The sequence below is a fragment of the Mesoplodon bidens genome (assembly GCF_964165515.1).
Source record: "Mesoplodon bidens genome assembly, chromosome: 14".
Classification (NCBI taxonomy): domain Eukaryota; kingdom Metazoa; phylum Chordata; class Mammalia; order Artiodactyla; family Ziphiidae; genus Mesoplodon; species Mesoplodon bidens.
Genome location: NC_138170.1, coordinates 36,051,974 through 36,079,262, shown reverse-complemented (window position 1 = coordinate 36,079,262; position 27,289 = coordinate 36,051,974). Strand labels below are relative to the sequence as shown.

Genomic DNA, 27,289 nt, shown 5'->3' with positions numbered 1-27,289 from the left:
GGAGAAATAATAACCAACACAACAGAGATACAAAAAAAAAACATAAGAGAATACAATGAACAGCTACATGCCAACAAACTGGACAACTTAGAAAAAATGGACAAATTTCTGGAAACATACAACCTGCCAAGCCTGAATCAGGAAGAAACAAACAATCTGAAAGAAACAAAATGATAACTAGTAGAGAAAGTGAATTTGTAATTAAAATAAAAACTTCCATCAAACAGAAATCCAAGACAAGGCAACTTCACAGGGGAATTCTACTGAACATGTAAAGAAGAGGTAATAGCTATCCTTCTCAAACTATTCCAAAAAACTGAAGAGGAGCAAACAGTCCCAAATCCATTCTACAAGGCCAGCATTACCCTGATCCCTAAACCAGACAAAGACACAGCAAAAAAAGAAAATTACAGGCCAATATCGCTGATGAAGATAGATGCAAAAATTCTCAACAAAATATCAACAAACTGAATCCAACAATATATAAAAAGGATCACACACCATGATCAAGTAGGATTTATTCCAGATATGCAAGGATGGTTCAATATTCAGAAATCAATGTGATTGATACTACATTAACAAAAGGAAGAATAAAAATCAAATGATCATCTCAATAGATGATGTGGAAAAAGCATTTGATAAAATTCAACATTCATATATGATAAAAACTCTTATCAACACTGAGGGAACAAATCTGAACAAAGGCAGTATATGATATACCCACAGCTAACATCATACTCTGTGATGAAAAGGTGAGAGCCTTTCCTCTAAAATCAGGACAGGGGATGCCCGCTCTCACCACTTCTATTTAACATAGGATTGGAAGTCCTAGCCACAGCAATCAGAGAAGAAAAAAGAAAAAGAAAAGGCATTCAGATTTGGAAGGGAAGAAGTAAAACTCACTATTTGCAGTTGACATGAAACTATATATAGAAAACCCTAAAGTCTCCACCTGACAACTAGTAGAGCCAAACAATGAATTTGGTAAAGTTGTTGGATACAAAATTAATATAGAGAAATGTGTTGCATTCCTGTACACTAACAGTGAACTATCAGAAAGAAAAATTAAGAAAACAATCCTATTTACCATTGCATGAAAAAGAATAAAATATCTAGGAATAAATCTACTTAAGGAGGTAAAAGACCTGTACTTTTACTGTAAGACATTGATGAAAGAAACTGAACTGAATACATACAGATGGCTAACAAGCAGATGAAAAGATGATCAATGTCACTAATCATTAGAGAAATGAAAATCAAAACCACAATGATATATAACCTCACACCTGTCAGAATGGCTGTCATCGAAAGTAACAAGTTGGCAAGGATGTGGAGGAAAGGTAACCCTAGTATACTTTTGGTGGGAATGTAAATTGTTGCTGCCACTATGGAAAACAGTATGGAGGTTCCTCAAAAAACTAAAAAGAGAACTACCACATGATCCAGTGATTCCACTCCCCGGTATATATCTGGAAAACAACCCCAAATACTAATTTGAAGAGATACATGTACCCCAATGTTCAAAGCGGCATTATTTACAATAGCCAAGATATGGAAGCAACCCAACTGTCTGTCAACAGATGAGTGGATAAAGATGTGGTACACACACACACACACACACAATGGAATATTACTCAGCCATAAAAAAGAATGAAATTCTGTAATTTGCAACAATGTGATGGACCTAGAGAGTGTATGCTTAGTGAAAGAAGTCAGACAGAGAAAGGCAAATACTGTATGTTATCACTTATATATAGAATCTAAAAAATAAAAGAAATGAATATATATAACAAAACAGAAACAGACTCACAGATATAGAAAATAAACTAATAGTTACCAGTGGGGAAAGGGAAGGTGGGAGGGGCAAAATAGGTGCATGGGATTAAGAGATACAAACTGCTATATACAAAATAGATAAGCAAAAGAATATATTATACAGCATGGGGAAATATAGCCATTATTTTGTAATATCTTTAAAATGGAGTATAACCTATAAAAATGTTGAATCATAACACTGTACACATGAAATTAACATAAACTGCAAATCAACTATACAGCAATAAAAGAAATTAATTTTAAACAAGTACAAAAAAATAAAACTACAAGGAAACCTCATTTAGTCTCATTTCCTCCCTCAAACCTAGGATAACTCTCCTATGAGTTGGACAATTTTGAATTTTGTTTGATTTTAAATGGAGGCATTTCCTTCTAAAACATGCGTTCTCAATGAGACCAATATCACCTTCGAGGGCAAAAATGTATTTCTTAGGGATTAAAAAATCTTAGGTATTACAACAGTTTGTGGGCCTCCAAAGTTTAACTCTACCTAAGAAATCTTATTACTTAGACTTTAACTTATCTTTTTAGGAAGAAATTAAATTTATTTAGTTAAAATGTATTTTTTCTCCTTGAGGTGGCAGTAATGAGGAAAGGTTGGGAAATACTGTTGTAAAAGTTCATTTAGGCCTTCATCTTATTAAACCTCTACAACACCATAATCAATAATAGCATTTATGGGTCCTTATTATGTGCCAGATTGTACCACATGCTCCTTTTATAGGGATTATTATATTAACTCTAATAACATCCCAGTGTGGTAGGTACCATGGTTATCCTTATTTATTGATACAAATCACGAAACTGAAGCTAAGGAATAGTAAGTGCCCATATTCAAAATTCTCAGTTGCTTCCCTCTATACTGCACTGTCCCTCCATACCAGTATACATCTCCTCTTTTATCAAATACCTCTAGAAAAGGAACTCCTTACCTCTTGAGGTGATTCAGTTTCTAGTATAATGGTGAAGGGCATGGACTTTGAGGTCAGATGGACTCAAGTTAGGATTCTGGTCTGCCATATATCATATATAATTGTTATACAAATTACTTAATCACTGTGAATATCCTCAGCTATAAAATAAGAATAATATATGCTTACATACTATGATGTGAGGATTAAATGTGACATTTATAAAGCCCCTAGCTTTAACCGTCACACATTAAATAGTAACCTTTCACAAAATACAAATAGTCTATGTGTGTGCGCGCGTGTGTGTGTATAGGAGAATGTATGCAATAACCATTAGTAAAAAAAGATATTAATATTAAAGCAGGTTGGAGAGAGAGGGTATATGAGAAATCTCTACACTTTCCTCTCGATTCTTCCATGAACTTAATTGCTCTAAACAATAAAGTTTATTATTTAAAAATTTTAAATAAGAAGAAAGAATTTACTACAACAAAAATTAAAGCAGCAAGGTGCCAAATTTCACCTATTTAATTTTCAATGCTTTAAGATATTGATTATTTCAACTGTGGATATGATGACTAATTTGACAAAATGGTGACAGGAACATTTGACAAAAATATATCAAGAATCTTATAAATGTGAATAACTCTGACTTGGAAATTTCACTTATAGGAATTCATTCTCAGGAAATAATCAGATAAACGCACAAAAGTGTGGGTATATGTGTGTGTGAGAATATATGTGACTATGACAGCTATTACAGCATTGCTCATAGTAGCAAAAATTTGGAAATAGTCCATGTCCATAGATAGGAGGATGGCTGAATAAATTATAGTGGTACATCTCTATAATGCATGATGTGGATCTATGTTTACTGACATGAAAGAAGGCAATGATATTATATTGTGAAAGAAAATCATGTATTACTTACACAATCAGAAAGTTTATTTTGGAAAAAATGTAGCTTACTGTTCTAAACTATAATGACAATGTACAGTCCTGTGGATAAGGAAGAGTTGAATTCATGGGGGGCTTTAGGTTTAAACAACATTTATTTATAAAACCTATGAACTAAAAGACAAATACGTATCCTCTCAGAGCAACAACTACATGTGATCAGTCTGTTCACCAAACATTTCACCAAAGTAATGTCTTTTTTCCAGCCATTTCAACACTGCTGAGACCCACATGCTAGCTTTCTAAGGAAAGCTAGTATTTGTTACCTCCCTAAAATTTAGATAGATGCTCCTTAGTTCTCCAGGTACTGACAAAACCCAAGCACCTCTTTCTATAAAATGTTATGAGACAGTTAATAAGAATCAGAATCTACAGCAAGTTGAATATTTTATTATTTGAACATGGTTATCAGTGGGGAAGGAAAGGGAAGTGGGGGGAATTAAAAAAGTAGGAAGTGAATGGTACTTATCCTGTCTACTCTAGAAGATGACAGATGGGGGCGAATACTTACTATAATTAGAAATAAGGTTATAACATCTGTTCATAGTTTTTTGAGTTAAGTTTAAATATACAATAAAAGAGAAAAGAATTATTAACATTATGTTTACACTTTATCAAACACAAAGGAAACATTTCACATAAAAGTAGACATATTCTGAAACTTATTTATTGAGGTTTTTTTTTTTTTTTTTCCTTTTTTGCGGTACGCGGGCCTCTCACTGTTGTGGCCTCTCCCGTTGCGGAGCACAGGCTCCGGACACGCAGTCTCAGCGACCATGGCTCACGGGCCCAGCCGCTCCGCGGCACGTGGGATCCTCCCGGACCGGGGCACAAACCCGTGTCCCCTGCATCGGCAGGCGGACTCTCAACCACTGCGCCACCAGGGAAGCCCTGAGGTTCATTTTTTATACTCTATCATGGTCTTTCCTTGAGCTGTGAGATCTGCAGATGTAAACAATCTGCCTAATAAATTGTTGACTGTATCTTCTCTGCATGTCTCTTTTCAGACCTCAACAGGTTAGAATCTCTAACAAAGCCGAATTTCTCCTAGACTTAAGTCTTCATGAGTGTCAACAGCCAAGAATCATCATCACTCTCTTAATAACCACAAGTTGCATACCATGTATGTCCTTCACTATCTGAGAAGACATCTTTGATTTTTGCCACGTTGGTAAAAGCTGTCCTCACGCCACAGCTTTTTTAAAAGTAGCTGTAACTTTGTTACATGGTCCATGTTACATGTCCATATTCGTCTCTAGTACATACCAATTGCAGCTAGGTGCCATTTATTTAATACAGTGAATGTGAATAAATCCTAGTGTCTTTTAATCCCTTTCATCTGCCAAACTAAAGAGAGTAAGACTTCCTGATGAGAAGCATGAGGAGGCCATCATTTGGGGCCAGTCTGGGGTTTGAGGTCAACAACTGTCTTTATCAGAAGTGTCAGGCCTGCAGACACAGTTCACTCACTTATAAATGTGGCCTTTTACCCCGGCCCAGTAAATTACTCATTGAATAAGAGTAACAGAGAAGACAGTGGGAAGTTACATCCAAGAGAAAATGAGAATGACAAGCAGTTCTGAATAGACAACTCAACTAGAATTTAGGCAGAAAACAAATTTTGTACATCACAAATGAAAACAGTAATGACTAGAGTGAAAAAAGTCTTAAGATTCATCCATTCAATATGATGCCTAATAAGCAGACTATCCCTATTCTTAACTCCACCTCTATTAACGAATCTAGTCTATTTCTCTCACACTGGACAAAAGAGAGTTCTTAAGGCCATTACAGTAATTCCAATGGAACAGAATGGTTATTATGGTGGCTTTTCAAATAATCATGATTTTCCTTTTAACAATGCAGTTTTTACCCATTTTGATTTTTAGACAAAAATCTGAGAGAGAATGTGAGCAATATAAGTAAAATCTAAGGACTTATTTCACTGGTGTAGTCATATATAGGGAAGTGATGCTGAAATGGAAAGCCATACTGCCAAATGCAACACAGTTTGGATGCTCTGGGCCACATCCCTGGCTCATACCCCTGATTAACTACAAAAGGGGAACCTTGAGGAAGAAGAGCCAAGTGTGTCAAATTTGTTCATGAAACACCCTTCAAGTTATTTGCACCTATCCTCAACAAATTTTGTTTGGTTTACCAATTTACTGATTAGTATCACAACTTTTTAAAAAATCATCATTATGGTAGAAGGCCCCTCACCCCCTGGTGGGAATCTCAACTGCCCCTATACCCAACCAGCCCTAACTGGGCCCACATGAAAACAAGCTCCTTCGTCTATAAAAGCACATTTATCTAGTTGCTTTCAGTTAAAGTCCTTAAGGTTTTGTCCTCATTCCCTTCTGCTTATTTTCCTTTTTTGATCTTTGATCCCTTTCCTAAACAAAGGTCTGTTCATATATGTGTGAGTCACTTTCTAGAGTTAAACAATCTTTAAATCTAAGTACCATATCAAAGAAAGTAAAAGTCTCTTAAAAGGCCATCATAGTGAATCAACTCTTAGGATTTTTTTCTTTAAAATTCCATGTACTCAATGATTACAACTATGTAAATAAATATGCATTTGAAAAGAAATGAAAAACAATGAAGAAAAAAGTTGTGTGAGTATAGTAATGGATCCTCATTTGTTAAAAACATCTTGGGACTGTGGCTTACTTTGTGGGAAAAATGTTAATTACTAATTTAATTTCATTAATGGTTATAGAGCTATTCAGATCTTCTATTTCTTTTTCACTCAGTTTCGGTTATTTTTATTTTTCTAAGAAATTCTCCATTTCACCTAATTTTTCAAGTTTGTTGTAATTAAGTTGTTCATAGTGTTCCCTTTATTTTAATTTTTTAAAATCTCTGACATGTCTATCATTAGGTCCCTTTTAGTATATCCCTAATATTGTTCATTATTTTCTATTTTACCAATCTTGTCAAAGAACAAATGTTTAGCTTTATTAATCCTCTTTTATAATTTTTTGTTACATTAATTTCTGAGCATATATTATTTCCTTCCTTCTACTTTTTTTAGGTTTATTTTGCTAATATGTTTTGAATTTCTTAAATTGTATGGTGCTTTTAAAAAAATTGAAGTATAATTGCTATCGTGATTTGATATCTCTATACATTACAAAATGATCACTGCAATAAGTTTAGTTACAATCTGTCACCATATAAAGTTATTATAATATTATTGACTATATTCCTCATGCTGTATATTTCATCCCTGTGACTCATTTATTTTGTAAGTGGAAGTCTGTACCTCTTACTCTCCCTCACCTATTTTACTCATCCCCCCCACTCATCTCCCCTCTGGCCACCATGTTTGTTCTCTGAATCGATGAGTCTGTTTCTGTTTTGTTATTTGTTCATTTGTTTTGTTTTTATATTCCACATATAAGTGAAATCATATTTGTCTTTTTCTGTCTGACTTATTTCACTTACCATAATACCCTCTAGGTCCATCCATGTTGTTTCAAATGGCAAGATTTCATTTGTTTTTATGACTGAGTAATAGTCCATTGTATTAATATAGACCACATCTTTTTTACCCATTCATCTGTCAGTGGACACTTAGTTTGCTTCCATATCTTGGCTATTATAAATAATGTTTTAAATCACATGGTTCTTTAATTTTGAACCTTTCTTCTTTTCCAATACAAACATTTAAAGCTACATATTTCCCTTATAACTCTGCCTCAGAACTTACCTCTGAATTTCTCATTCAAACTCAACATGTTCAAAACCAATCTCTTGACCTTTTCCCACTACCTATTCTTTCTGCAGTCTTACCAGTCTTGTCAATGGCAACTCCATTTTTCCAGTTGCTGAGATCCAAACACTTAAAGTCATCCTTACCTTCTCTTTCTGTCATATGCTTCATCCAGTCTGTGAGCAAATGCTATTAGCCAAACCTTCAATATGTCCAAAATCCAAGTACTCTATCCTCATCCCTCTTGCTACCAATCTGCTCTAAATGGTCACCATTTCTCACTCAATTATTGCAATAGCCTCCCAAATGGTCTCCTTGCTCTTGGCCTTCAAAGGTCTATTCTCAACATAGCATCTGAGTGATTCATTCACTAGTTGGTCCAAATCATCTACTGACTTGCCCTATTATTCAAGAGAAAAATCCCAGTTCCTTACAACAGCCAACAAAAGTCCTATGTTACCGAGCCACCTGCTAGACCTCTGACCCAAGCTCTTATTATTCTGCCTCTCATTCACTGTTCCAGCCAAAGTGCTGGGATTTAACTCATGTTTCACCTTCTTAGGGAGGCCTCACCTGTCCCTGCTTTGTTCTTCTTCATGGTATGTATCATTACTTAACATTCTATATATTTTACCTACTTATTCACATAATGTTTCCTTCACTAACTGTAAACTTTATGATGCCATGGATTTTTGTGTGTGTCTGTTTTGTTCATTGCTATATTCTAGCTCTAACAATAGTGCCTGTTCATATTCTCTATTTCCTTAATTATACTTTGTTCACTTAATCTATCAAGGGAATTAAAATTTCTAACTATGAAAGTGGATTTGTCAATTTTTATTTTATGTGTACTCAAGCTATATTATACACATTTAGAATTGTTATATCTTACTGGTAAATTACTGGTAAATTGATTTTTCTCTTGATATTGATCTCTAGTAATCTGTACTACTGATTTTGCTTTAAAGACTATTTATATAACATTATTAGGTCTCTTTTGGTATTGACTTAGTATAATTTTTTCCCATTCTCTAGCTTTTAAACTTTCTATGTGTTAGGTGTCTCTTGTAAAAACGTAGAAAAAACTGTTTCAACAATCTCTGCGAATGAAAATTTTAACCACTTAAATTGACAATGATTATTGATTTTTAAAATTCATTTCTACTACCTCATTGTGTTTTCTGTTTTTCATCTTTTTTTCTGTTTCTTCCCCCTGTATGCTGCTCCCTCCCCCAATTCTTGCCTTCTTTGGGGTTGAATTTTTTTTTCCTTATCCAACATTTTCACTCTATTTGTTTGACAAGTATACACTCTATTTCTATTCTTTCAGTCATTACCCTAGAAATTCTACCATGTATCTTTTACTGAATAAAATCTGGTATTAATAAGTATCTCTACCTTCCTCTTGAAAAGTCAAGGACCTTAGAATGCTTTAACTTCTTCACTTCTCTTCCGATTTATATGTTATCACTGTCCAGGATTTTATCTTAATTTAACCACCTGAATTAGACATTAGTGGTTATGTTTTACATGATCCATTTTTGTTTAAGTTCCCAAAAGTTTAACATTATTTTTGTCCACCATTCCTTCTTGCATCTCATACCTTCCTTCCTTTTAGTTCTCTCAAGGAAGATCTTGCCCTTCAAGGGTCCTAGATTGATGTGGGGATCTCTGATCCAGTCTCCCACTCTGCTTGAGCCCTAGGCTTTGTCTCCAACCCTCTGAGTACGCAGCCTTTATAAATCAAGCACCTCACTGCCAGGTGCCAGCAGATGCCCTCAAGGCAAACTTTGACGTTGCTTATTCTTGTGGAATCAAGCATCCTTGTCATTTCAACCCCTGAGTGTTTCCCTTAGTTTCCTGCCAGCTCTACCATGCTTTAAACAAATATTTTAAATATATTATCCATTAAATAGATGATCTGACCAGGAAGTTTTTCTCTGTAGATCATTCTATCTTATTCTCTAAATATTCGTAGATAGGGGCTTCCCCGGTGGCGCAGTGGTTGAGAGTCCGCCTGCCGATGCAGGGGACATGGGTTCGTGCCCTGGTCCGGGAAAATCCCACATGCCGCGGAGCGGCTGGGCCCGTGAGCCATGGCTGATGGGCCTGCGGGTCCGACCGCAAAAAAAAAAAAAAAAAAAAAAAAAAATTCGTAGATAGCAATCTTAGTATTTTTGTTTTTTGAATTGGTTTCATATAATTGTTTTATTTACTGTGCATGCTCCATTAGTAAAAAGTAATATTTAAAAACCCATTTAAAAGCCAAAGTGGTTCACAATTTCTTTTTGCCTAACATATATATTTTTCATAAGCCAAGAGCCATTTCTAAAAGACTACCTTTTTTTTTCTGAATTCTAAGTGTAAATATTGACTCCAACATAATACATATTATCCTCCAACATATTATACAAATTTTCAAACATCCAGGAAAGTTAAAATAATATAGATATATTTTTACCACCTAGATTCTATCATCATTTTACAACATTGTTTTATCACATATCTATTCATGTCCCTTTCTATCCATCAGTTCATCTTACTTTTTTGTTGCAGTGCCAAGGAAAATGCAGACATCAGTACATTTCCCCACAAATATTTTATAAACATGATATTTTTATTTCTAGGCAATAAAGCTCCCTGTCCCAAGATTTTGCTTACTATTTTATAAGCATTTTAAAAATATGACTCTCTGTGCCATAATCACATAATACCATTTGAGTCAGAAGACAACAGTCTTATAGTTAAGAGGGGAAATAAACAAGTAAAATTAACTATTAATCCTTTATAACATATTTCCATGTTAGTAAAATAAGCTTCGTATGTGGCATATTCACTGAAATGTTTGCCCTTTTATTTCATCAATATTTAGGAGTTCCTCTTATAGTTTCTATTTATTTATAATGAAAAGCTCTTACTTATTAATACTTCCCTATTTTTTTTAACGTCTTTATTGGAGTATAATTGCTTTACAATGTTGTGTTAGTTTCTGCTGTATAACAAAGTGAATCAGCTATACGTATACATATATCCCCATATCCCCTCCCTCTTGCGTCTCCCTCCCACCCTCCCTAACCCACCCCTCTAGGTGGACACAAAGCACCGAGCTGATCTCTCTGTGCTATGCGGCTGCTTCCCACTAGCTGTCTATTTTACATTTGGTAGTGTATATACGTCAATGCCACTCTCTCACTTCGTCCCAGCTTACCCTTCCCCCTCCCTGTGTCCTCAAGTCCATTCTCTACGTCTGCATCTTTATTCCTGTCCTGCCCCTAGGTTCTTCAGAACCATTTTTTTTTTAGATTCCATATATATGTGTTAGCATACGGTATTTGTTTTTCTTTTTCTGACTTACTTCACTCTGTATGACACACTCTAGATCCATCCACCTCTCTACAAATAACTCCATTTCTTTTTATGGCTGAGTAATATTCCATTAATACTTCCCTATTCAGTAGTTCTGGAGGACTATTCAATTTTATGGAAGCAGAGAGGTGAACAATCACCTTCTGAACTTAGTTTAGGCAAACCTGCATCTTCCTTCTATGACATTGTGATTTACAATAAGAAATATATATATTAGATCTTTGTACTGTTTGTGACAAAGGAGCTCCCTGGAACTTCCTAAGTGATAAGGAGCCAAAAAGGTGAAAGGAAAGTCTTTTGTAATTCATAACAATCCCATTTCAACCATACCTAAGTTTAGGTTAATGAGGTGACTTTCTGAAAGCCTCTACAGATGGGGGCTGGTTGTCAGGGAAACCAACCACATGATTAGAGGGTTAGAACTTCAGTCTCACTCCTGGCCTTCTGGGGAGGAGGGAGGAAAGGAGAGCCAGAGGTTGAATTAATCACCAATGGCCAGTAATTTAATCAATCATGCCTATGTAATGGAGCCTCCATAAATACTCAAAAGGAGGAGATTCAGAGAGCTTCTGGATTGGATATGGAGGTGCTGGGAAGGTGGTGCACTTGCAGATGGCACAGAGGCTTCAAGTCCTTTCCCACATAACTTGCCCAATGCATCTCTTCATCTGGCTGTTTATTTGTATCCTTTAAAATATCAGCAATAGGGGCTTCCCTGGTGGCACAGTGGTTAAGAATCCGCCTACCAATGCACGGGACAGGGGTTCGAGCCCTGGTCTGGGAAGATCCCACATGCCGCAGAGCAACGAAGCCAGTGTGCCACAACTACTGAGCCTGTGAGCCACAACTACTGAGCCCGTGTGCCACAACTACTGAGCCTGCGTTCTAGAGCCCGCAAGCCACGACTACGAGCCCACATGCCACAACCACTGAGCCTGTGCTCTAGAGCCCGTGAGCCACAACTACTGAAGCCCGTGAGCCACAACTACTGAAGCCCGTGCGCCTAGAGCCCCTGCTCCACAACAAGATACCACAATGAGAAGCCCATGCACCGCAATGAAGAGTAGCCCCACCAGGGAAGCCCCACCATATACTTTTTGATATTAAAATCAATATAATATTTTATTCTTTTTCTAATCTGGACTCAAGCAATCTGAGTCCTCAGCTTAACCAGTGGGTGATCTTAGGTATATCCCTACTCTGCATGGTGCTTCTTTCCTTCAACTTTAATTTAAAATTCTTTATGATGATCTTTACTGTTCAGGACTTATTCCATCTAATAACTTTTTTTAGAGTATTAAAATACTGGCTAGCCAAGTACAGAGGGTAATGCAATTCTAGCACTTCACAAATACAAAAAAGTATTTGCCCTTTTTCTCTTCCCTTAAGCAGAACTTCTTGGCAACAGATTAAACAAAAGGATGGTTCCAACTTAAGCTATCTCATTCAATTTCTTCTACACTTAATGTTCCTTTTTTCATAATGTCGTGTATAGCCTACTATCAAAAGAACTACTAAACATTCATTATAATTGAAATAGTAGAAAGCATGCAAAAAAGGAAATATGAAAAACCTAGTATACCCTAAGAGAAAACATTCAATTCCAGATGTAACCACACAGAAAAGTTAGAGTCTGTGTGGTTACATCAGTACTACATCAGTCCCAGTATTTTTGTCACGTCTATGTATATGATTATACATAGAACACTGCCTCATTTAGGGTGAAGAATCTCTTAGAATATACTAAAATCGTTCAGATAAAAAGGCAATATTCAATTATAGGTCATAACTCATGCTATATATTAACACCTCTCAGCTTCTATAAAGACTGTTTTCCAAAGGTTTCACTGTTGGGTAGAGATCAAAGTGCCACTTTATAAATAGTTTACTCATTTGTCAATTGATAATACCTCCTTAGCAGGGTTGTTCTGAGAAAAAAAGGGGAGACTATACATGAAATTGTTTGAGTTAAAAAGAACTACAACAGCTAGGTTTTACTGTAAGTAAAATTAAAACTCTAAATTCAACTCAATGTAATTTATGGTACATGAAACTGAAAATTCTGTTACTTTCTATTATAAAATATATATAAAATTACACAAAATGTATACTTTCAGCTAGAAGAATAATAATTTTTATTGGACCCTGATATATACCCCACTTAGCTTAAGAAATGGAACATTACTAATACCTTGGTGGCTCCATGGGCTTGTTCCTCTCATATTTCTCTTAACCCACTCCACAATACCCTAAATTTTGTTATACTCACTTCTTTGCTTTTACTTCTAGCATTGACATATTCAGATGTATCCCTAAAGTAACTAACTAGCTAGTTATCTATCTATCCATCCATCCATCCATCTCTATCCATCCATTCATCTTCCATCCATTTTTTGAACTTTATATAGAGAGAAATGCTCTATGTACTTGTCCTTCAACTTCTGCAGTATCTGTCTCAGAGTAATTTCTTGACATTATCTAATTTTTCATATAATCCATATATTAAAAGAATTAAAGGAAATTAAAGCAGAGAAAATGAGGCACAGTGAAGCTAGCAACTTGTCACCTTGTATAGGAAGACAATGAGCAAATCTCTCTACAGTAATTCTGAAAGTAAAGCAGACCCGTGACTGTCTTAGAACTTTAGAGCACATTCATTTTAGCTGCAATTAAAATAAACATTTCTCTATTGTTAAGAGTACAATTAATATTTTTAAATTCACTTTACATAGCTGGTATTTTTTGCTTTTGTATTAAAGGGGCAATTATATTAAAGTGTAGTAATGATGTAAAAGCCCTCAACAATATTCCAATATAGTCCTTAATAGGAAAATAAGAACGAATTAAATAAAGAATATCAAGAGCCAATTTGTTTTTCTCTTAGGGACAGACTATCAGAAAAGAGATAGCCATATTATGGAATATTCTAATTAAAGAAGATGGCTCCTTGAATAGGTAATTAGTCTGACACTAATTAATCCAAAGATATCATTCACCTGAGTAAGTGGTGGAAGAATCTCCTTGCATATTTGCTGATTTGGTCTCTGTATTCCAATATAGTTGTATCCAGGAGTGGTCTTGTTGGAGCATAGAAGGTTCCAAGGCTTGCCTCAAGCTGTGCTGTGGAATTCAAACATAGCAGCACTAAAACAAGTGAAACTCCTTCAATTACAACAGAATACTCATGTTTGCAGTCAGTCAGGTTTTGCAAACTTGGATGAAATGTGAGCTTGTTGCAGGAAAGATGAAATTAAAATATGACAGCTGATACAAAAACAAACCTGTGTATAAACTTTCACTTGAAGCAAAGCTGACAATGACTCTGAGCAACAAAAAGCTGTCAAAACTGAAGAAATCCATAATGAATCAACCTCTCACCACAAATGGGTAATTAAAACAGTGACTCATCAGAGTAACACAGTTTGAACTAGTATTTCCAGTAAAATCAACTCACAGTGTGCTCAACATTTACTCTCTTTAGCTGAAAGGAACAAACTAGCCTTTCTGCATTAGGCATTGAAATCAGTATAAGAAATGTTTAAAAAAAAATACAAATAAAAATATCCTGATTGGAGTAATAATATCTCTCTATTACAACTTTAGAGAAAGACTGAAATTCCCTATACCTTCCTTAAATCCTGTCCTAAACAACAAGATTGTTGGTTTTGTCCAAGTGTGAAAGTTAACACCCCTGGGAGGTATGTTAATCTGCTTTGGTCAACTGACACCCTCCTAGGAAGGAAGGATTGGAGAGCAGGTTTTGATAAGCCAAAGGGCTAGTGACTGGGAGAAAAAAGCACATTTTGCCTAATTTACACTTTTACCAAGACAAGCCAATGAGGTTGCGTTTCCTCCAAGAAATACCTGGAAAATATATAATTACCATAATGGTGAGAGTTGTATGAGAATACAGTTCACAGTAAGACTCCACTGATTTTTATGCTACTAGCACTAGGTTGAATTAACAATTCCTTATTTAGCAAAACTCTTTAGTTTTAAGCATATTTGGGTTTGAAAGTATTGCATACCTCATCAGAGTAATTGCTATGGACTTGGCTAAGCTGTTATTTCTTTTTTTAATCTCAAATCTAGACAGTAAAGTAAGATGAACTTTAGTGGTATTTTCTTTCAAAGCAGCAGTCAATTTAGATTAAAATTGAATACAGCAATGCCATTGTGAAAGCAAGCCAGATTCTCTTGCCATTGCTTGTTTTCTTGACAGCATGTTCCGTACATCTGAAATGTTTGAGCCTACATGGAATACTCGTAGCTCCCAGCACAGTTATAGATTCATTAGATAGCCCAGCTTGATGTTTAAGGCAGAAATGAAGATCTCAAAGACAACCACAGCACAGCTACAAATAAAAGAGCTCACTGGGTTCCACTAATAAGAGGAAAACAAATTACCATGTCAAATTTGTTAGATTCAGATAGAATAAATCTCAGTAGAGAAGAATTGTAGATGTTTTAGAAATGTGTTTTGCAGTTACTTGGGGGAAAATGCATATACCTACTTAAAATGTACATATTCTGATAACCCAGCATCATGCAAGCATTTTATTTTAATAGCCTAGTATATCATACAAGCTTTTTATTTCCCTATCCACCCAATATGGTTCCTTGATAATATCCTTTATTAAGGCGGGAATCTGATAATACCCATTTGTGAATTCCCTAATAATCTTTCTTACTACACAGGGATCTTACAACACAAATTCACTAAGGTGCTAGCAATTTCTCAGTCTCCTAAGAGTCAGTATTTTATTTTCTTCATATTTCTTCAACTGTAAATTTAGAGTATTTTGCATGGATTATGGGTACCATAACAGGCTTTCTTTAGGGACCCTGCTACTTTTTTTTTTCCTCTGCTATCTACCCAACCTGAAGAGTGTACCAATATTAATAAATAATTACTTGAGATAACTCTGCAGGTAGAAATATTACAGTAATCCTAGAACCCTAAAATTTTGAAGTTATAATCTTCTTTTTATTTTTAACTAATATTCATTGAGTACCTACTGTGGGCCAAGCACTGTGTTATGCATTTTCTCATTGCAGAAGTACTGGAATCTCCATAGGTGTGTTGGACTACCTCCAAAAAGCACATTCAATTAACATTAAATAAATATTTATCGTGGGCCTCCTATGAGTTGGGGCCAAGTCTCATGATGCAGACTTCTTGAAAGAACATGTTCTTGCTGATTATTCTTCTCTAAAATTAGTAAAATGAAGGTTATGTACAGAATACTATCTAAACAATTTGTTTACTTTGGAAACGTAATAAAATGGAATAAGAAAATCTATAAACATGGAAAGAAAATAGTGGGAAAGAAAAGCTCTCCAGTAAAGGCCTTTTGACGTATTTCCTGTTTTCCTTACCTTGTAAATCACATACAGAAAGTTTCTCATTGGCCATTATTTCCCACTGTTAATATCAATGCTTATTACAAACATTTGAAATAAAGATATGAATGCAAGAATGTTTAGATGCATTTTACATTAAGTAAATTAATTACTCATAAAAATAACATACACTGGATAACTGGCAAATATAAAAATTGATTTCATTATTGTATGTGGCACATATATTTTTTTCTTTTTTCTTTTTTTTTTTTTGTTAACAGTGCCTTGTCTCTCTTTGACAATAAACATCTGAGATCCTATGGGCAAAATAACTTATTAAGAGAAGGTTGGGAAATCCAAGCACTCAGAAGGGAGAGGGGTATCAGAACTCTAAGTTAGAATGAAAACAAGAAGGAACAGCCTGGGCTGCATACTGTCTGGACAAAGAACTTGGGATGTGAAAGAAAAATACTGTTGTCTAAAGTAAAGGAGAAATAAGGACTTTGTTTAGGGCCCTTTGTCTTCCAAACCCTACAGAGTACATGAAATTTCTCATCAAAGTTTGAAATCTGAGCATATTCTACACATGAACTTAGTCTGAAATATACAGAGACTGCATTGTGAGTTCCAACATAGGTATATACAGAAAAGTTATTACGTTGACCAGTACTATACAGTAAGTACTGTATGGAAGTAATTATTTGATATCTCATTTTGTCAGTTTAATAGGGCATTAACATTTTTGTCTTCTAATCTTCAGTAACATGACTTCAAAATATCCTCAAAAAATAACTGACAATAAAATGTACTTCATGTATATACAAAACCCATTTATGAAATATATTTTAAGTCTGACCTTCTCTCTCTGGAGTGAGCTTTTGTCTAAGAAGATGGTTTACGATGGCAGTCATGCTGATAAAGCACTCGTAGCCCAGAGTGTCCCAGTTCATACTACTCAGGATGTTTATTGCCTCACAGATCTCATCACAGTGAATGTACTGGAAGATGATGTCTACCAGGCCCAGCTGTCCTTGTGTGAAGATACCTGTCACAGAAAAATATAAAATCAAGTGAATCTTTTAAAAATAAGAAATAGGACTTCCCTGGTGATCCAGTGGCTATGACTCCATGCTCCCAATGCAGGGGGGCCAGGTTCAATCCCTGGTCAGGGAACTAGATCCCACATGCCGCAACTAAAGATCCCGCATGCCACAACTAGGGACCCCGTGTGCCACAACTAAAGACCCCACATGCCGCAACTAAAGATCCCAGATGCCACAACTAAAGATCCTGCATGCCGCAATGAAGATCCCACAAGCGGCAGCTAAGACCCAGTGCAGCCAAATAGATAAATAAATAAATAAATAAAAATAAAAAGTAGAATAACAAAAACAGATTTAACTTTTCTACAAAGGAAAAAAACAGTGATCATTTCTTGCCTAAAGTGCTAGAAATGTGGGATTTGGGGGGGCCAAGAGTAATATGGCACTGTGGTTAAATCTTTAAATACCACCTACCAACTCCATCTAGCTTATGCTTACCATTCAGCACATATTAACTAATTTATAATCAAACTGTTCAGACTAAAAATGAAAAAACCTGAGAACTTTTAGGTAAATCACAATAGCTAATTTAATTCTTCCCATCTGTCATTTAGGCCTCTGTTGTATATATTTAGAGATAATTTTGATGTAACACAATTCTTATTGACCAACTTAATTAGTTCTAAGTTGCATCTGGTCTTCAGCCCCATGTACTTGGGGGTCAAAAAGTACAAATATCCATGACAAATATAATGCGACTATATAAACATTTTTAATACTGTTTTTATTAATGGGTGCTCTAAATTGATAGCTTCTTCACAGATACCACATACCAATTTATTTTAAATTGGCATTGAGATTATTCTCTTCTATTATTAGTAATTATTAGTAAGAAATTATCAGGATTAATCTTGTTATTGATCCACTTTCACAACTAAGATCTACTATAAAATATCTTAGAACAATATAAACACATTTGCTTACCCTTTTAAAATGAAAGAAAATCCACTTCTAAGCTTAGAGAAGCAAGAGCACAAAACAAAGGGGGGTGGACTCTGTTCTAGCTTTATCTTATCATCTTTTAAATATGGATGATCTCATTTGAAACTAACAACTTCTGTGTAATTAAGTGACAATAAGTATTAGTGCTTTTAAGGAGTTTGGTTTTTTTTTTTAATCTTTAAAAAGTAGCTATCTATAAAATCTTTTTCCTTCCACAAATGTTTACTGATTTGAGTGAAACTACAAAAACTTCTCAGTACAAATAATCATAAAGCTAAATGAGAAAATATATGTGAAATTATTTGGAATCTGTGAAGTATATAAAATAAAAACAGGGAAACAAAGATAAAAAATTGCAAACTTTGCTTCTGAAATTATGCAAGCTAGAGACAAGAGTAGGGTTTTAAAAAATGCTGAGAGATAAAAATGAATTAGCCTAGAATTCTATAATTGTATAACAAAGCATTGAAAATTCATGAAGAAAAAACATTCTTAGTAACAGAACTCTAAAACAATAAAGCAAAAACTATCAAACTAAAAGGAGAGAAAGTCAAATCTACAATTATCATTGGAGATTTCAGCATTTCTCTCTGATTAGTTGAAAAAAACGTATAAACAAAATCTGTAAATATAGAAAACACTTGACCTAATCAGTAAATTTGACCTAATTGACACTTATACAACGCTTCACCCAACAACAGCAGAATACACATTCTTTTTAAGTGCACATATAACACCAACCAAGATGGAGCATATTCTGGGAGATAAAACAAGCCTCAATAAATTTAAATGCTTTGAAAGTATACAGAATAGGTTCCCAGACCACAATAGAACTAAATTAGATATCAAAACAGAAAGATATCTGGATGATTTTTAGTGTCTAAGGATTTATACACCAAGATTTTCAAGGGAGAAAATATTCCCCTTATATCCTCAGTGTGCTGGTAAATCTAAGTGATGTAAATACTCCCACCATGGCTGATTTCAAGCACTAATGTGATGTCATGGAACAAGTGATGCACCACTGCACAATGTTATGTAATATTTCTACCATACAGATAAAAAAGTGTAAGTAACCTCAAGGGTATAGATAATAGCAAAATGTAGTAAAATAACTAGGAAGTGGGAAAAAAAGAAATATATCTGGAAAATCTTTAAGTATTTAGAAATTAATCAACACTGTTCTAAATAACCTATGGGTCAAAGAAGAAAACACGAATTAGAAAATATTTTGAAATGAATAAAAATAAAAATATAACATCAAAATTTGTGAGATGTAGCTGTGGCTATAGTATTACTTAGAGGGAAATTACCAACATTAAATATTCAATTACAAAAGAAAAAGGGTCTGAAATCAACAATCCAAGCTTCTACATTAAGAACCTAGAGAAAGAAGAGCAAATTAGACCTAAAATAAGAGATAATAAAAATATGAAAATAAATAATAGAGAAAGTCAATGAACACAAAAGCTGGTTCTTTGAAACAATCTGTAAAATTGACCAACTTCTGCCAAATTGAGAAAAAAAGAGAAGATACATTTATCAATATGAAGAATAATCATTATAGCACTACAAACATTAAAAAATAAGTGAATAATATGCTAACTTTATAGAAATAAATGTAGCTTAAATGAAATAGATTCCTTGAAAGATACAAATTATCAAAGCTCATTCAAGAAGAAATGAACAGACAACCTGAATGATTCTATATTATTTAAATTTGAATTTGCAGTTTAAAAACCTTTACACATACACACACACACACACACACACACACACAAAACCAGATGCCTTCACTGGTGAATTCTCTCAAACAATAAGAGAAGAAATAATATCACCTCTACACAACTCAACATATAAGAGGAGGGAATATTTCCTAATTCATTTAATGATATCAGCATTACACTGATACCAAAAATGACAAAACATTACAGGAAAAGAAAAAGAAAATTGCAAACCAGTATCTCCCATAAACAGATACAAAAATCCTTAAAAAATATTAGCAAATCCAGCAACATACTGAAAAGATAATACATCATGAACAAGAGAGATTTATCCCACAAATGCAAGGTTGCTGAAACATCTGAAAACTCATCAACATAATTCACTATATGACCAGAAAAAAACATATAATCATTTCAATACATGCAGAAAAGCACTTGAAAAAATTGAACATCCTCTCACGCTAATATATATCAGCAGACTAGGAATGGAAGGGGACTTCCTCAACCTCGATAACATCATACATACAGTGAAAGATTAAATGCTATCCACCTAAGATTGGAAACAAAGCAAGGATATCTTCCTTTGCCACTTCTATTTAATATTGTACTGTCCTAGCTAGTAAAATAGGGAAGAAAACAAAATAAAAGGCATACACGTTGGATAAAAATATATAAAACTTGTTTTTAACTGAAGTTGCCATAGTCATCTACGTAGAAAATCCTAAGTAATCTACAATAAAAAGTTACTACAACTAAGAAATGAGTTTATCAGGGTTGCAGGATACATGGTCAATGTTTTAAAATTTTATTTTTATATAACCCCAATGAACAATTAAAAGTTATAATTAAAAATACTAATTACGATAGCATCCAAAAACATGAACAAACTATGTACAAGATCTTTATACTTTAAACTATAAAACACTGCTGAGAGAAATTAAAGAAGACCTGAATAAATAGAGATGTTGTGCTCATAAATTGGGAGACTCAATATTGTTAAATTGTCATTCCATCCCATATTGATCTATAGATCCAATGTAATCTCAATCAAAATCTCACCAGGTGTTTTTGTAGAAATTGACAAGTCAGTTTTAAAACTTACACAGAAATTCAAAACATCTAGAGTAGCCAAAACAATTTTGAAAAGAAGAACAGAGACTTCCCTGGTGGTCCAGTGGTTGAGACTTCGCCTTCCAGTGCAGGGGGTGTGGGTTCAATCCCTGGTCAGGGAGCTAAGATCCCACATGCCTCAGGGCCAAAAAACCAAAACATAAAACAGAAGCAATATTGTAACAAATGCAATAAAGACTTTAAAAATGGTCCACATAAAAAAAAAAAAAAAAAAAGAACAAAGTTGGAGGACTAATAGTCCTGGCTTCAAGACTTACTGTAAAGCCACAGTAACTAAGACAGTGTAGTACTCACTAAAGTATATACATATAGATCAGTGGACGAGAACAGAGTCTTTTCATAGATACACACACACATATGATCAAGGGAATTCAGTGGAGGAAGGATAGTCTTTACAACAGTTGCTGCTGGAACAACTGAATATTCATATTAAAAAATTAATTTCAACTCATACCTCACACCATACACAAAAAATTACTTGTATCAGACAATAAACCTAATTGTAAGAGCTAAAACCATAAAATTTCTAGAAGAAAAAAGGGTTCGAGGGCTTCCCTGGTGGCACAGTGGTTGAGAGTCCGCCTGCCGATGCAGGGGACACGGGTTCGTGCCCCGGTCCGGGAAGATCCCACATGCCATGGAGCAGCTGGGCCCGTGAGCCATGGCAGCTGAGCCTGCGCGTCCGGAGCCTGTGCTCTGCAACGGGAGAGGCCCCACAGCGAGAGACCCGCGTACCGCAAAAAAAAAAAAAAGGTTTGCCAAAACCTTGTTTGATAGCACATAAAAAGCATAAGCCATAAAATTAAAAAATACAAGAATTGGCTTTCATCAAAACTAAAACTTCTGCTACCTAAAAAACTGTTAAGAAAATGAAAAGATAAATTACAGGATGGAAGAAAATATTCAAAATACTAGCATCCTACAAAGGACTTTTGTTCAGAATATATAAAAACTCTTACAACTCAATAATAAACAATCCAATTAAACTTGGGCAAAAGATTTGAAGATATACTTCATCAGAGAAGATACATGGCAAATAAGCACATAAAAGATGACCAGCTCCAAACTCTCATCAGGGAAATGCCAACTAACACCACTATACACCTACTACAATGGCTAAAATTAAAAAGACCATTAATGCCAAGTTTTGGTGAGGATGTGGAGTAACTGGAACTCCAAAATAGTTTCTTCTTAAGTTAATCGTAAACTTAGAATATGGCCCAGCCATTCTACTCCTAGGTTTTTCCCAAGAGAAATTAAAATAGATGTCATACATCTATTTTACATACATTTGTACATAGTTTGTACATAGTACTATGTACATTTGTACATAGTTTGTGGACACAAAGACTAGTACAAGAAAGTACATAGCATTTTCAATGATATTGGCTTAAATTTGGAAACAACCCAAATGTCCATCCACATGTGAAAAGATACACAAATTGTGATTTATCTATATAATAGAATACTACTCAGTAATGTAAGTGAAAATTTACAGATATACCTACAGATATACATACATACATGTAAGTGAAAATTTAGATATACATACAAAATTTACAGATATACACACAGTATGTATACATACATCCCAGTAGAATACTACTCAGTAATGTAAGTGAAAATTTACAAATATACATGGAAGAGTCTCACAGACTTTTCCATACTTACTGAGTGAAAGTAGCAAGACACAAAAGAGGACCTATTTTTTTGAGTATATTTCTATGAAATTCTAGAAAAAGCAGATCTAATCTGTAATAACAGACAGCAGATCAATGCACTTTAGCTTTGAGGGAGGCAGGGATTGACTGCAAAGGGGTTGAGAGAATTTTGAGGGTGAGGGAAATGTTTTACATCTTGATTGTGGTGGTAATCATGAGGATATACATATTTGCCAAAACTCATTGACCTATGCATTTTTAAAACAGGTACAATTAATTTTATGTAAATTATACCTCAATAAACTTGATTTAAAAATCCATCATCACTCTAGAAAGCAGAATGCTGTCTGGAACAGCAATCCATCTAAAATGATATAAGACCTAGTTTTAAGATGACTAGGCATCTAATAAAATATATGACATATCCTTCCAGCAATAAATTACCACCAATTACCACTTGGGTAAAGTAAAATTTAAATAACTCATTAAAAATAACTCTTTTAAAGAACACATACTTTTTACAAAAGTTCTATGAGAAAAATCAGACTACTTGTTTTTTAGATAGAGTGACAAACAAACACATGCACACACATTGCCTGTGATTTCCAAAATCCTATGAGAGGGAAGAAGTTAGCTTTAATTATTTGTTTAATATCATCATTTGACCTTTTAACCTTTTCCTAACTTCGTATGTGTTATGAAGCACTGTGGGAGCACTCTAGGTAGATGGAATACTCAACACCACTATGGAAAGAAGGAGTGTGAGAGCACATGCTGTGACTGGGGAGCTACTAGGGAAGCACAGCTGGGGAGATGAAGCCAGAGAGGCAGACAGGCTTATTAACCACTGAAGGATTTCAGGCTGTAGAATCCATGACCAAATCTGCACTCTGGTGGCAGTTCAGGGGATTAATTGAGTGGTGGGTTGGGAAGATTGGAAGACAGGATTACAGATAGAGGGCCACTGCTTGATCATGGTAAAATAGCGAAGATCTAGATTAAGGTAATGACAGCAAGGATGAATAGACTGAGATGTTTTTGACAGTATGTATTCAGAAAGGCAGAATTGATGGGATTTGGTAGCTGATTGGATATGGCATCAGGGGTGAGGGAGGATTCTAGGAAAACTTCTGACTTGGGATTCTGTCTAAATAACTGTACCATCCCTCAAATTGGAGAATACAGGAGGAGAAGCAGGGAAGAAGATTATGACTTCATATCTGCACATAATATATCTGTATACCTGTGTACATTCAGGGGGAGGTATCCAGCAAGCCAGGGTAATATGTGGATGTGGAGTGAGGAGTTGTCTGGGCTGAAGTCAGAGATAGGATACCAAAATCAAAAATAAACTTTCAATCTGTATAAAATGGGAGGAGAGCTAAAAATGGAACCTTAGAGAGCCTCAATATTTTCATGAGGAGGCAGAAGAAGAGCATAAAAAAGTGACAAAAAGTTGCATCTGGAGTCATAGAAGCAAGTATGATGAGAGTTCTATGATGGTGAAAGTGGTCAGCAACCATCAAATGCTGAAAAGTCATCAAGTAACATAAGAGAAATATGTGTATCAAGTAGGACGTCAATAGTGACCTTTCCAAGAGCAGTTCCAGGAGAACACTGAAGAAAAGAGCCAGAAGGTGGTGCTGTGAGGGGTGAATGGGAGGTGAAGAAGCAGAGAAGTTCAGTGTTCATTACTATTTCAATGAGTTTGACCTATGAAAGGAAGGTGAACATCTGATTAATAACAGAGGGGAAATAATTTTAAAGAAGAGATGTATGTATGTTTCTTTGTTCCATGGTGTGGCTTGGGCCTGTACCTGATGATGTAGCAAAATTCATGGGGAGAGTGGGGAAGGTGACAGAGTAAAGGTATCAGAGGGAATGTTATGGGATTCAGAGTGGAACCAGTGGTGGAACTAGTCTTAGACAAGAGGAAGGCTCCTTTCCCACTGAATTGAAACTGAAAAGATTTATGTACATGTAGGTAAGTTGGGTGGGTGGTGAGGAGCAGATAAAGTTAATGAAGTGCCAATTAAAAGGTGAGATTCTCTGTTGAGAGGGTAAGGAGCTAGCTGATCATGTGAGTTTAAAGACAGCAGTGAAGGCTGGAAAAGGTACTGATGAGAATGGAAAAGCTTTAATATCTCAGTAATATAATTAGGGACTCCTCTTAATCCCAGTATATGTATATGGAAATATGAATAATGATTGTCAGGTAAAGAAATTCTTTTTACACATTGCTTCCACATAGGAGGATGACACTTCCAGCTCCCTCCTGAGGAAGACATGTTTTTCGAATTCTTACAACAGTGGTGATGGCCTTTTAACCACAGTGCATTTGTGCGATAATTATAAGGATTTAGAATGGAAGCCCTAGCCTTGCAACAGAATTTTCTTTCAACATGACAGTAACTGACCTATTTTAAGAGTCAAATTCCAAAAATCTTAGCATCTTGGCAGTAGCCACTGACACGTTTACATATGACAGCATTCTATTTTAAACTATGATCTATCTCAGCTTCTTACATTGTAAGCTACACCTTTCATGTCAAAATTTCCAAAGGCTTGCATAACAAGCATATGAAAAATATCTCATAAATGCTCCCTAGTGGGGAAACTGCACAGGCAACTACCTGTTTATATATGCAGTAACTTGAATTATACATGAAAATTCCACATGGATGCCCAGAATCAGCACTGTGTTAATTCAAGAAGTATATTAAAATTTCTGGATGTATTTAGTAGCAGATCCTAAGAAAAATCTGTTCTTTAAACAGGGTTTTCTTTAAAAAAAAAAGAAAAAAGATCTGTTAGCTGGAATCTACTGTTTCAAGGAATCTACTCTTCCTAGGAAAAATAATCTGTAATAAACATTAATCTTACAATACATTTTCAAAAATCCTGGGAAACTCCATCTTTAGATCCTTTAAAGAGCCTGTAAAACTGTAAAATTTCCCTATTCTATAAAACTTCAGTCATATTGAAAATAAAATTTAAATGATAAATGTCAGTTGCAGAAGTTATCACCTTTTCATTTGAATGCTTGACTTCTATTGGATAGTTCTCTTCCAAGAGACCTACTTGGGAAAAAGAGGTGACAGCCAACTCATTGCCTAATTGATTTAGGAACAGTGCCCAGGGAGATAGTCCAATTAAGTTTACAAGCTGGCAATTAGCAGGAAGCCCTCTAAATCCCTACACTGAGAGCCTGTTTACTTTAGTAAGAAGGCAAATGTGCTAGAGATAGGAAGAGAAAGCTGTGCTTTTTGCAAAGCTGTTGTGAGTAGGCCCACAAGGCAGGGCTGAAGAAAGGCTAGGTATACGTCAGAAGATAGCCTTCTGTTTGACAGGTAACTTGGGTTATTGAGAGAGAGAGAAAGGGGGGGGGGGAGGGAGTTTTAACAGATATGCAAAACATCTAACATCCACTTTAATAAGTGTTGAGTATAGAGACATACCACTGTTAAATGTGTAGTTGGGCAAAGTAGAACTAGATTATCTCATAATAAATGAGATTCCAAACATATTTTTCTTGGACAATACTGACATTATGAATGGATTTAGTTGCATTTTTAATATGTGGAAAGAACACAGCCCTCACATTATATCCCTGATATCTTTCAAGTTAGTCAAGTCATTTTCATTAGATTTATTTCATGTATTCAATTTCAGAGGCAAGTAGATCCATAAAAAAACAAAGTAAACTGACAGCTATTTAACAAACACTACAATGTCTTTAAAAAGTTAACTTTGTAGCACAGAGCCAAATCTTGTATTTACTTTCCTATGTTTTCAAGTTGCAGTGATGTGCATTAATTGAAATCTGTTTTTTTAAACCTAAGTGAGGTTCTTTCAAGAATGTTAAATTATACAAAACTGCCTAAAGGGACTTCCCTGGTGGTGCAGTGGTAAGAATCCACCTGCCAACGCAGGGGACATGGGTTTGACCCCTGGTCCAGGAAGATCCACATGCCGTGGAGCAACTAAGCTTGTGCGCCACAACTACTGAGCCTGCGCTCTAGAGCCTGAGAACCACAACTACTGAGCCCGTGCTCCACAATAAGAGAAGCCACTGCAGTGAGAAGCCTGCGCACTGCAACAAAGAGCAGCCCCCCTGCTCTCCACAACTAGAGAAAGCCCACGTACAGCCAAAAAAATAAATATCCAACTCTAAAAAAAAAAAAAAAAAAAAAACAACAAACTGCCTAAAGGATATCATGTATTTCAGGACATAGCCAGTAATGCAAAACTACAAAAGGCAAAAAAATCACAATAATAAAATTCTGCTTTAAAGCTTCCTGGTTGAAATGGGATACATTAATACACATTTTTCCAAACATTGATAAATACTTTTGAATATTTTTATCTAAAATCTTTAGCAAATGCTAACTAAATATTTCCTTTCTCTTCTTTAAAACACCTGCTTTACACATTTCCAATCTGGGAAGAAATGGACACTTATAATCTAAAATAATTTTAATAGAAAAGTATTACAGAATTTTGTAATGGACATACTTTTAATATATTCTCATGTGTACTATTTCTTAAGGGATTTTTTTAATAGACAGTTTATTTTGGAAAGCATCAAATGTGG

At 35.0% G+C, this 27,289-nt stretch overlaps 1 protein-coding gene across 1 annotated transcript in view; it reads right to left on the bottom strand.

Moving 5' to 3' along the window:
* Window positions 1-27,289, bottom strand: part of WDPCP (WD repeat containing planar cell polarity effector) — a 243,648-nt gene that overhangs the window by 130,424 nt on the left and 85,935 nt on the right. The window contains exons 10-11 of the mRNA XM_081253708.1: window positions 16,991-17,179; window positions 13,788-13,911 (exon numbers count right to left, since the gene is read on the bottom strand). Coding sequence (XP_081109834.1) covers window positions 13,788-13,911; window positions 16,991-17,179 — 313 coding nt within the window. The remainder of the gene's footprint in view (window positions 1-13,787; window positions 13,912-16,990; window positions 17,180-27,289) is intronic.